This window comes from Ixodes scapularis, unplaced genomic scaffold (assembly GCF_016920785.2).
Source record: "Ixodes scapularis isolate PalLabHiFi unplaced genomic scaffold, ASM1692078v2 PGA_scaffold11__112_contigs__length_91849675, whole genome shotgun sequence".
NCBI classification, from domain to species: Eukaryota; Metazoa; Arthropoda; class Arachnida; order Ixodida; family Ixodidae; genus Ixodes; species Ixodes scapularis.
The window spans coordinates 56,872,521-56,885,447 of NW_024609837.1; the positions used below are offsets into that span (position 1 = coordinate 56,872,521).

At 47.9% G+C, this 12,927-nt stretch overlaps 1 protein-coding gene across 1 annotated transcript in view; it reads right to left on the reverse strand.

Annotated features, from left to right (window-relative positions):
- LOC8029183 (peptidyl-glycine alpha-amidating monooxygenase) overlaps positions 1 to 12,927 on the reverse strand; it is a 68,595-nt gene that overhangs the window by 33,353 nt on the left and 22,315 nt on the right. Inside the window, 7 exon segments of the mRNA XM_029966233.4 lie at positions 1,108 to 1,224; positions 2,080 to 2,203; positions 4,236 to 4,459; positions 5,809 to 5,861; positions 6,987 to 7,037; positions 10,377 to 10,543; positions 12,544 to 12,611. Of these exon segments, the coding sequence (XP_029822093.3) occupies positions 1,108 to 1,224; positions 2,080 to 2,203; positions 4,236 to 4,459; positions 5,809 to 5,861; positions 6,987 to 7,037; positions 10,377 to 10,543; positions 12,544 to 12,611 (804 nt within the window).

A 12,927-nucleotide genomic window follows, 5' to 3' on the forward strand; every position in this document is an offset into this window, starting at 1 on the left:
TTAGCTCAGAAGGGGAAAGGGTAAATCAGGTTTTCGTTACTGTTTTTAGGCTAGGTGGCACAAACTACCACCCGTTATAAAGGGTACAGCCGTATTATCCAGCCATCTATCCTGTCTAGGAATGTGGGGCGGCGGACACCATTTTCCTAGTATGTCTGCGTCGCCATAGCACGAGTTCGATGGCGCAATGGAACTGCAACGGCGGTTTCTTGATCGCGGGAGGGAAAATATCTTACTTTTGGCTCCGCGTGAAAATGAGCGACTAGCCAATACTGCAAATTTGTTTATAATAAAGCGAAAGCGAATCAATGTATCGAGAGTAATACTTTTGGCAGCGCACTCACGGCTGCTTTTAGCAAAATGTAAGCAGGGGTTTATGGCTTCGCGAGTTGAAGGGCTCGCAGTTGTAGAAACATATAAGCACCTGCTATTCTACATTCCGCTCGCCTCTAAGCCGACAGGGCAGTGAAAGGCGACACACTCGCCTTACTTTGAAGCCTGCCTTTTTAGCACCGGCACTCGTTCAGCAAAATCAAGTTTCAAAGATGCGAGTGGGATAATCAGTGAAGTGTTTGCGTGCGTCTTCTAGTTGCCTTGTGCGCTTTCTTACGAGGTTTTATTTATTCTATTCTACGCAAGTATGGTGCCTGGAACACACATTTGACCGGTGTATTACACGTCCTCGGTTCCGAGGTGGCAACAAGTGATGTCCCAGAAGCCAGAGTGTCACGTTGTCGGACGTCGCAATCCTAGTGGTTGGTGCCAGAACTCCCGGCAAAAAGTAAGAGCGAATGCAAGTGTCGCTGTCGTCACGGCGTGTCAACTTCAGGCTGCCGAAGCTTCTGTGAACTGTCAAGCTGGAAAGCGACCTGCAGTGGGACGGTCGTCTACCACATTCACCACCGCCGCTGCGACACCGCAAAGGATTGTGGCTGGTGACAATGTGACGCTTCTACGACGTCTTCAAGCGGAAATCGAGGGGCCCCTTTTTAAGACGCGGTGGTAAACACACCAGTTGAAACGCGTTCCAGGTACCATAGTGAAAGTGGAAGCCCCGAGAGTGGACCCCAGGCGCCAGAGTGGGTATGTCGGGAGGCTCGCACTCACTGGTTGCGTCCCCAGCTGTGCAGCACGTGGCCGTTCCCGGCGTCCAGTGTGACCACGGTAGGCTCCGGGACGCTGCCTTCCTCGACGCGCTGGTACACGTTGTGGTAGTCAAACGACCTGGGCAGGGGGGCACCGACAGGCTGAGACGTGACCATGCTGCGTGCCACTACGCTTCAGTGGACCGTTTCGTCCAACGGAATTTTGGCGAGCCGCAGAAACGAACTCGACGGAACACACTGTTGCCGCCGATAGTGGCAAGGGGGTATGTTCCCTGAAGTCCAATTTTGGTCGCCGTGAGAATGACAGCAAGATCTGATTTACCCCTCACGGAGCGAGTTAAGATAGCTTTCGCTGATGATTTGTCTGCTAATGCGAGCAAAGAATGCAGTTCGCCTGCTACAAAGCATAAATTGCGGATGAAAATAAAACAAGAAAACAATATATGTCATCTGCTAACAGACTAGAAAAAAAACCTTATAGTTTGCACCGAACCGAGTGTTGTGGCATAGTGAGATCAGACACGGGTTGAAATTTTTATAGTATTCTCACGTTGGAAGCCTTTAACAACCCACGCTGCTTTTGCGAATCTCGGGTTGTTCCACTACCGTACAGATTAAGGGGCGGACGAAGGAGTGCCAAGAACAAGCACATCAGAGGCAGCGAGACTTCTCTCACTATTTGCGCGTTGGCAAGAAATTTTCATCCAAATACCGTCCGATTGTGAACTTGCCAATGGGCCAAAAATTTATCATTGGTTAATAATGCAAGCCCGGCAGGAAGCTGCAACGCCGCATTCAATCGGCTGCCGAGAATGCTCCCCGCTTTCAACTCGACCAAAATCGTACTTCCGGTGGGCCACCGTCTGACAATGGCAACCGCCCGGCAACGGCTCCGCAACCGCCCGGCAAACTGCTCGACAACAGCACGGTGACGTCCAGTCGGCTGCCCGGCGGTGGGTAGGGGGACACTCACTGGGCCGTCCAAATACGACTCCCCCTGTGGAAGACCACGACGTTCCCTTCCAGGTCCAGGGAGACCGCCACCACCTGCCCCAGCCGGAACTCGCCACTGGGCCAGCCACTGGTCGTCCGGTACGCTGCACCACGCCCAGACAAACCTCTGGAGTGGCCGAGAGACCCGCCAAACCACCACACAAGAGACAAGCGTACTTGGAGCATCGAACAGGCTACGCTTATGCCGCTTTGTCACCCCATCTGTCTCGTGGACGTTGCCAATTTTCTGCCTACTAAAGAGGGGCCAGAACTAGTGATGGTTACTATTAGAAAATGCAGCTCCTCCGGCTTTAGATACCCTGTCGGGGACACTCGAACGACAACATTTTCCTCAATTGCGGACTATTTTAACGGTTCTGCAGGACAGAAAAGCGCCGTTTGCGATTTCAGACGAGGCTTCGGGTATAGTAAACGACTTAATTTTTGCGAGGACCTATTGCTTGCATACTCTGCCGCTCGAAAAATGTGGCAAAAACTTCATCGCGCAAATACATCGCCTTTCTGTTAAGGGGGGACACTACCTTGAATTGCACCTTTTTTCCGAAAAATTCATATTCAGAACTGCAGAGTTTTGGTATGTATTGATAACAAGGAACACTTTCACAAACCCCTGTCAATGTGCACTGACAAACAATGTAAAAAATAATTATTCTTTATATGTTGGTGAGGTGTGCTGCACTGCGTAGCACTCATCATTCACAAGTGAAAATAGCTGAAAGCGATGTCAGTATATCAGAAGAAGTTTGAGGGAGACATCACTTACACTGCTCGAAAGAATTTCTAACATTTAGACGCAAAAAAAAAATTTTTTAAACGTCATCTTGAAACTTCAAGTGCATTTATCTCAGCTCTACTTTTGGCAGTTTCAGTATGAAACTATTGAGAGCCTTAATGTTTGCGGATTATATGCCGAAATTGTATCGAGCGGGTTACTATGAACTTAGATTTTGCATTTTCATGTTCCTTTATTATGAAAGATTGTAATTCGCAAAACTTGGCAAATGTAAAAAAAGCAAAAAACTTTCATATTTTTTTTTTATTAGAAAAATGCATATTTTCTGAAATTTCTTTTCATAGTAACCGGCAACAAGTATTCCAGTATGCATTCCACCAGAAAAACATCTGGTGATCAACACCATTTCTCGACGATAGATTCATTTAGCAGATTCCATACAAAGCTATGTTCTGGGGGTATAGTACCTGATGAAATTGGTTCACAGGGCTGAAACTTTGCATGTCCTCCTTCTATATGGCTACAAACACCGCCCGCAAATTTCACGCCGATTGAGTGAGCAGTTCAAAAGTAGACATGCCCAGGTAGTGTCCCCCCCTTAAGAATACAATGCACATCCCTGCAAATCATTAAATTTCCTGTCCACGAAACCCAGACCTTGCAAAATTTCGAAAGTATCGAGCCCTTGAAAAGAGAGTCACTTTCAATGATTTTAAGTGAACAGATGGCTGAAGTGTCATTACCTCGAAGCGTAGCTTGTTTAGTGACTCGAGGCACACTCTTCACATCATTCACCAGGTCGGCAGGAAATGTTACGACTACATTGGACCCCGGTGCGACAAAGAAGCCTCACCTGGTATCCCGGGGCGTTCCCAACCCCTTTGGGATACCGGGTGAGGCTCGCGAGAGGAAAGGTACATCAACTTTAAATCATCCTATCGTCGCAAAGTCAGGAACCCAGTGTCGCGACAATAAATTGGAGGCGTCTGGCCAGTTTAGAGAGCCCAGTTTCAGGCAACTAGTACATTTTGTCAAGATCTGAATCCCACCTAGTGGACAGTTGCGATTCACGCGACGCGAAAGCCAGTGCTTGACTGTCGCCTGCTTCGTGCCGGTGGCAATCATGAAGTAGAAAGCGTGGTGGCGAGTATGCTCTACAAAAGCCGCCATGGCTGCCACCTCCAGACGTCGCCGGTATCGAGCAGCGGACGATTGTGCGTTTGCCTTTGTGTGGATCATGAGTGGTCCATTCATTCGAGAACGTCGTCATAAAGCTACAAAGCTCGTACGGAGACTTCCGGGGCAAAGACGCCAGAAGCCATGGGACGGAGGAGGGGCCCAGACAAAAGGCGAGGACGAGGAGGCGCCGTGGATCGACTCACAGTACTGGGACGGAGTGCCGAAGTCCGTTGCCGCTCCTGGCCGGTCGTCCCCGGCCGCGCTGGAAACAGGCCGAGTGGGTGGTGCCGGCGGGCCCTCGTCGCCAGGCAGCTGCCCGACCAAGTTGGGAAGCTCGACGTTCTCGCACTGGCCCGAGGATCGTCCGCCCGACGACAGGGCGTAGTACATCAGGTAAAGGTTGCACATCTCCTGCTCCGCCCGGGGCCTGTGGGGGGGCAGGCCGGTCAGCAAAAAGGGGTGCCCAACGGCGTGATACCTAGACCGCGTCTCCGGCCGGTGTGTCTTCTGCGTCCTCAAAAGCGGTCTCTCCATTCCCGTCCAATTTCTGTGATACTGGTGGTGTCGCGGCGGCGGTAGTGGGCGTCTGCTACCAAAGATGGTAGCAGACGCCCGTTTCGCTGCCAGTGGATCTTTAGCTCGACGGTCCGCGGAAGCTTCGACGGCCGGGAGTTGGAATGGCGTGACGACGGTGGCACTCGTGTTCGCTCGCACGTTCTGCCGAAACCCCCAACACCAACCGACGGAATCGCAACGTCCGACAAACGCCGGATCGTGCGACGTCCTCTCTTGCCACTTCGGGACCACTTTTAATGCAAGGACAGGATAGGACACCGAACACACAGACCGAAGATGTGTTCTTCACTTCGTCTAAGATGTTCATCGGTGCTTTACACGATATGTACCATATTTTCCAGATTATGGCCCGCACCTGGTGCTTAGTTAGTGCATAAACTTTTCGTACAGAGCGCACCTCGAAAAATGCCCGCTTTATTAGCTCACAAAGAAGCTTGTATCGCGCAGAAATCATCATTAACATAATCTGTTGCTCACAAAGCCCACAACGTCTCGTCATAATGACCGGTCTTGAAAAAACAAATCCTTGTCTAGTGCGCACCTGAAGACAGTCCACACTGCGTAAAATCAAAACTTTTAAACATAAACAGTTCACAAACTATTATCTCGAAAATATAATAGCAGTGTTTATGCCCTTGTTCTATAACTTTTTTTCATATGACGTTTTGCTCAATATGCTAGCCACCAGAAACATTCCCACAGAATGAAGAATACATGGAAGACACCCAAAACAGACACAAGTTAATCTAAACAACAGGTATGCTTGGGAGAAGAGCGTGTTGGTTCAAGACTTCAAGTCATGGATGAAAAAATAATAAAAAATTAAAACAGGGACAACACAACCACATCTTTCAGGTGGTTGTATTGTCCGTTTTAATTGTTTTATTCTTTCTTCATCCATAACTAAACAACAGTCGCTGATTTATGAGCCCACTCCTTCAACTAAGTTTCACAAGAATTTTTTTTTCTTTCTTCTTTTAAACATGTTTTTTTAAGCAAATTTATTTTATCAGTTCTTACCCTGTTCACTTACTTTTATTTAGATTAAGTCTGCAATGCTAACGCACGAGTAGACCGAGGCACTTTATTTTTCATTCCTTTGCTTGCCTCACCTCAACAACTTATATGTGATGCCTGACAAGCCCTTTAGGGTAAATACATAAATAAACAAAAGAGCAGCCATTTCAAGAAACCACCTACCCGATTTCTGTCGGTTTGGTTCTGCCCACCGTGTTGTAAGTGCATCGGGAAGCCTGCACGATGCAAAAGGAGGAAGACGGGCTGTTAGCCAAAGACAAAGCCTGTTCTCGCACCACCACCCACAGGTATCAAATCGCAAGACCATCCCAACTCGGGGGCAAAGAGACAGCCACCAAAGCCACACATCCACCATGGCAGTGGTTCCTAAACTGGGTTCCTAGGAACCCAGGAATTCTTCAGGTTACCCACGTGGATAACCTGGGCACCCCTGGGTACCCATTGATGTGTAGCTATAAGTACACTCTAGTGTGTGCATCAATGGTTGCAAGGTCTGTAAGCTTCTGCACTGTTTTTTGTTGCATCACTGCAAAAACCAAGGAAGTTTTCTCGGCCGCCAGTCGAAGCCAGATAGGGTGTCTGCAGACCCTTCGGGGTCCCTGAAGGACTTCTTGGTTCCCGAAGCCATTAACCATCGATCAAACTAAACAAGACAAGTCTTGTTTTTATTGGTGCTGGCTGTCCCACGAAGCTTAATAGAGCAAGCCATGTGTACTGAGTGAGTAGGGTCAACTATTTGTAGTTTCAGGGCTTCAAAGTAGGCTTGCATGCATTTATACTCCATTTCATCATAACTTGGCAAGCTGCAAAGAATATGGCCCCAGTGAGCCAATCGGCGTGTTGGAAGGAGGTGCGTGACTATGTACCGTAGGCGTGATCTCCTTCTGCGGCGAGCTGTCACATGCTTTGCTCCGTCGTTCCAAATGGCCTGAGAGCCGCAGCGTCCGCTCTTTGCCAAGCTATGGCGGAACGAAGTGCAGGCAGCATACACTTTTGAAAAGGGTCTATTGAAGAGACTGAAAAGAATGGCAGTCTGCAAGACTGCTTCTTCTGGACTAAAAAGTCAGAGATGAACACAAATGCAAGTTTTTTTGTTTGGGTGTTCGGAAGGCCAAACTTTGAGCCCAACTGATACAATAAACTCTCGATGAAAGAAATTATGGCTGCAAGCGCTCTGTCGCTCTGATTGGCTAAGAGGGGATCCCCCACTGCGGGGATTCCCGCAGTGGATAGGATCCCCCACTGCTTTCGCCAATCCGGAAGGGGCCCCCAAAACATCAGTGGTTGAGAACCACTGCGCTACGTAGTGCCTCTATGAGTCGGTGCTCTCTGCCACTCACCAGAACGTCGCCAGGCTTGACTATCACCGTCTGGTTCATCGGGTAAAAGGCCTGAAAGCCCAAAAGTGGACCGGTCAGCAAGCGGTAAACTTGGCGGCAAGAGCAATTTGAGGGTCGAGAATGTCGGTGCAGCACGTGCAGGGCGTGGCTGGAACTACGCAACGAAGTTGACGAAAAAGGAACCGGAGTGCCCGATCCCCAGACTACACACTAGAGCTCGAAACGGGTGCCCCGTAAAGACTAGAAAACGGTATAATATCACTCGTGCACATAGAGTTTACGTAATAACCTAGGGGGAAAGGTTCCATGTTCTGAGACCATATTGCTGGCGACGCTTTAATATACACAAATAAGCAGCAGAACAGCTCTTGCAAAATCAGTACCTAGTTGTGTACTAGATTTGTTTTGCATAAAAACACCAGTGTTGTGCAATGTATAAAAAGAAATAAAATTCACAAGCACTCAAACAACTTGAGCTCATTGGGGCAAAACGAACGTGCCTATCCTGTCGTCTGCTTTCTTTCTTCGCTTCTCTGTCGGTCTCTTTCTCCTTCTTTCTCCCAGGGCCACCAACGTCAGTGCTTACAATTTGTCTCGTTCTGATCCCGTCTTTACCCCGTGGCTCGTGCGGGGCTGCAGGCTTTCCGCTTGCAACGGAGCTCGGGAAATTTGTAAGCGAAAACAGAGACAGGCTCGAAAGAGGGGACAAACGATGTTGCTTCTCCAGGGATTTTTCCTGGTTTTCTTCTCTTCTTTTCCTCGCAGCATCCTCCGAGTGCTCTGTCAAGCGCTCGTCCGTGCCTCTTTTTTTGTGTGCATCTGCTTGTGCTCAGAAGTAGGGATGTTGCGAACACGCCAAGGTCCGAAATCAACCAATTCCAACTTTTTTTAACTTCCAACGCAAAATTCAATTAAGTACAACTGAAGTTTCACTTTTGTACACACATGCGACAAATGAAAAACAAGTCGACTCCACGTGGTCGAGGAAAAGTGAAATATTGTCACGAATGACTAAGTGACGAAACAAAAGATAACTGAGTAAACTGAAATGTTTAATGGGGCGAACTTGTGCCCAAAACAAAAAGGAAACAGAAGATAACAACAAAGCGTCGCAGGCGTCAAAGTCAGCGTGACAGCAGGATTGAACGCTGGGGCGGGACTGCCTGCGGCTTGCCCTGCGAAGCCCCTTATGTTCACGCGTGGGCTTCTGGAACAATCGGCGTAGAAGGTTCGGCATGCAGAACATTTGGACCTCGAACCAGCAACAGGGTTCTCAAATTCTCCAGAAATCTAAATTGAAAGAATAAATAAAAGACGCGTCGCACCCAGGAATCGAATCCTGGGCTTCCAAACGAGAATCAAGCGCGGTAACCACTCGGCCACACACGCGTTCGCTCGCCGACGCGTGTGGCAATATTTGTTTGGTACATTGTACAATGGTTTTACAATAATAAACCAACTAAAGCCTTAAAAGTGTATATTTCTGCTTTTATATTGTGCAAACATTGCAATAATTTTATAGGTCATTAAACACAAGTGTGCGTAAAGAAACGGCACCGCGTCGCGCTCCAAATGCGCAAGTTAAGATACCGAAAAGAATGAGAGAAACCCCATCGTAACGTGGGTCCCTTCGCCATATTATTAACTGAACGTTGTCATCCCTAGCATTTTTGTTTTCAGACCCCTGCTTGATATCTGCATGACTATGTTAAAATTTCCTTGAGTTCTTGTGTACATTGCACCTAGTATCCTCTGTTACAACCATCGCATATTGTCAGCATTCGCTTTATCATTCTCATTAGTCTTTTGCACTGCACAAATGTGCCAAAGTTTCTATGCGCTTGAATTTATGCCTGGCGAGTTTTCTTGACCGCAAGTGCTGTGTAATGTCATAATTAGTTAAATATTAACTTTCAATTTGAAGTGCTGTAAAACCCTTAATGTTCGTGAGCTCCTAATTTTCGTGAATTTCGCTACTCGTAAAATTTTCAAACTTTAGTGGGCGTGAATATTTCTATTGCCTGTAGAGGCAATTTCCCACCTTTAGAATTTGCGAAATTAAATGGCCGAGAATACTGCCCGATTCGCGAAATATCAGGGCTGCAAAAATTAGGGGTTTTACAGTATACATATTCATCCACCTTAGAAGTTTTTGTCGTTTCTTTGTTAACCAATGTTTTGGGCGACCAGATCATTGTTTGCAGTGCCCTGTCTGTTTTCTTTTTTAAAACTTTTGTTGACAAGATTTCAAAATATCTGAGGCCGGTCCCGAAATATTTTCAAGATAAGCGATGAGTAAACTCGGGTGACAGTGTGACTGATGTTCATGTTGTACTCGAGTGTGCCAACAGCCTTGTACTCCAGGTTCTCATCATCTACCAGGGCTTTGATCTCGTTGTCTAAGTCTTTTAGCTGCGCTTCCTTTTGGAGAAGAAAATCTAGGTGTATTTGCAGGTCGGTGAAGTCGGAATTGGTGCCTCGGAGTAGATCGGTCAGTGCGTTGAGGGTACGGGTAACGGCCGAACAGATGATGCCACACATTCTCTTGATACGGTCCATGGATGTTGGTTATTGTGGCACAGCAGGAGCGGTACTTCAAAACTTCCCAGGTTTCGGCACCAGTGCGTAAAGAAAGGACTCAAACCGCTCCGTACCGCTCGCATCCATTTATATCTCCGAACGACAGATTACCCGGGTGCGCTGGCCCACGAGCTCGTGCTCTGGCCGGCTCTTGTCTTCTTCTAATATCCAACAGTGCCTATGGGAGTTCATTCCATGACAAGGAAACCATTAGGTTTTAACTGATACTGTAAAACCCTTATTGTTCGTGAGCCCTCAATTTTTGCGAATTTCGGGAATTGAAGAATTCGCGAAATTTAAGGGCGCGCGAAAATTTCGCTCCTTAAGATTTTCAATGCAGGCGTCTGGAATTCGCGAAATTTAGTGGTCGCGATTATGTCATCTGTGACCGATTCGCGAAAAATAGGGGCCGCGAAAATAAAGGGTTTTACAGTATTTCGAGAAAGACGAGTTTGAGTTGATGGGGGATTAATGAACTCCTTTTACAACCGACCAAAATCTTCATTGCTATCAAGGTCTCTTAAAAGGAGCTTACACTGTATACGGGTATTAACTGAGGGAGAGGAGGAAGCAAGAGCACGCGGGGACGTTGGAACATCAAGTTCTAATTCAAATACGTTTAAACGCAAACACCGAATGCCAGATGTTTGTAGATGTTCATAGAATAAGTAGAAAGAAGAGCAGCTAGTTTTGCAGCTACCCACTATTCATTCCAACCAGAGATAGGTGTTCCGACGTCCCCTCTTTCTCAATTTTTACCCCTACAGCCCAAGAGCGCATCGTTGAAATGCAAGTAGAGGGGGCCCCCACCTGTGGCCAGTGTGGGTTTCCCCGTGCCAAGGTAGTCCAGGTCCCGTTGGAGGCGTGGTAGGCGTAGGCTGTCACAGCTTGTCCCAGCTGGTGAGTGTGCACGCGGTAGGCAAACACAAACAGGCTGCCCTCCAGGTGCGCCCGGCAGTTCACGTTCACCGCATAACCTGTGGGCAGGTCAGGGCTTGGGCGGGCTCCCGGCACCTTACTATATAACCGACCAATTTGACAAAACTACTGACGAATCAGGAAGTTGCATTCAGGTTTTTAAAATATGCTGGTGGCCGAAGAGTATTTGGTCGAGCAAAGTTAGCTACCGAGACTCCCTTCTTAAAATTTTTCAACTTTTCCCCGTCGACAGTCACCTTGAGCACCAAAGCCTCTGAAATGTTTCCAGTGACGAGCAAGCGTTTCCCTAGCTGAGGCGCCAACTCAACCCTGAGCCGACTCACCGCTGCAACCTGCGTTTACGGTGCAGCTCATTCGTAAATGGCCCCCAAGGTTGCAAAACGTGCGCATTACATTAAAACTGGCTCACACGCTCGCGTTTGACCGCAACCGACTGCGCCACAACTCGTTGCATGGAGTCGAGACGAGGTGCGCTAGTGTGCAGGTGGCGCTCCAATGCGTCTGGTCCCAAAAGTTTCGTGGTACTTGCAAGACCAAATCTACAGGGTCCAAACTGAGAAAAGTAAACTCTACTTTTCGGCCCGCGTAAAAATGTTACGAATCGCAGAATGCTCAATCTCTGCCAGAATGTAACCCTAGCGGTCCAAGCAAGATGCCAAAGTTTCAGCCCGATCCGATAACTTAATCAAAAGTTATAAGTGATTTTCTGAAAATTTCAATGGGAAAATGGAGCCCATTTTTGCCCGTTTTCGGTTTCTGGTGTCATAGAGCCCCATGTGTTCGAAAACTCCGTCGGCGGCCATTTTTTACTTTTCTCGATCGGACCCTATACATACCGTGTGCAAGAAACGGTTGTCCACAACAATGTCAGAATTATATCGAGCCCACGGTGCAAGAATGACGTGTAAAGCATTAGGAAATATGCGTGCGCCAGAAGTGTTCCAGGTCTACTCAATAGATGGTGCCAGCGTCTTCTCTTTTCTTAAGCGCTTACAAGAGGTTGTGACGCAGCCGATTGCAACCAAATGCAAGTGTATGAATCAGCCTTTAGGAGTTTGTTAGAAGCAGACCAGCATTCACATTTGCTAAGCCTTGCCCAAAAGTTCCGACGTTTGTTTGTCTCTAGTGCAACCTATTTGCTGGAGCAACTAGGTTGCACTAGAGCCACCAAATGAGCTTCACTTCAAGGTAACAACACCTTAGTTACCGGATAGATGGATGGTTGGATGCTGATGTATGTACCCTTTATAATGGGCGGCAGCTTGTACCACCTAGCCTCAGGGCTGAAAATCATTGTTGCCAGTTGTCGTAAGCCTTATCCGAAATTGCAGGAAACATTCATGCGTCCTCTGGAAATGTCGAAGCCGTCCGTGACAAACCGCAACGACGTCACCCAAAATTTCCGACACCATATATCTAAAGCTCTGCTCCCAAGCACCAAAATGAAAATCATGAAATGGAGTGCCGATACTCTAACCCGCAGGTTCTAAAACTGGGTTCCTAGAAACAAGAGGGTTCCCCCCAGGGTACCTCTATTGGTACCCCGGGCACCCGAATTGACTCGACCGTCCTTTTAAGTAAGGCATTCTTCCAGTTAATAGCGCTATTTCAGCAGTTCTAAGATCACCGTTGATGCGTAACTATGAGCCAAAACACTGCCTAATATGTGCATTACTGTTTACAAGGTCTGTAGGCTCCTGAGCTGCTTTACAGCGTCAATGCTTGAGACCTGGAGTTGTACCTCGACCATGGTTCTTGCCAACTCTAGGCAATTAATTCCTGGAAGTTCTTGGCCATTATTCTTGGCAATTCTTGGCTCGCACTTCATTGAAGTGTCCTGAAGGTATATTAAACTGAACTGAGCAAATAGGGGTTCCTCGAAACTTTTGAAAGTTTCTGCTCTAAGCGTGGCCTCTTTAGGAACTCAAGGTTTCCCAGAGTGAAGAAGCCTCCGACCTCCCAGTCGAGACAGGGGAAGGGCAATTTGTCACGGACCCCCCCACACCGGCACACAGAGAGCTAAGCAGCAAGGGCTTACTGTACTGTCCGGGTGGAATGGACTGGTCCTTGGCATACAGCACATGGATCCCAGCAAGGAACCGCTGCCTGCAGAGGGAAATGACCGAGCTGCCAAATGTCCTCGACCACCTGTGCCCCTAGGCGAAGCGTTTCGCTTGTTTAAAGCACGATTTTAGCAAATCCGAGCCACTCATTGGAACAAGGTGCAATCAAAAAGTTCCGAGACTGGTTTTCAGCGGAAAAAGAGAGGGTAGCACAGTCACGCATGTGCAACAGTCAAAGGCAGGGACCTTCACGTCTCATCATGCCGAAGGGCGTTGTTTCGTGAACATTTGGAGCTGCGTTACACGAGTCTTTGTGGCCATGTGCATGAGCACAATGGCGATCTTATCACAAGCTGCAA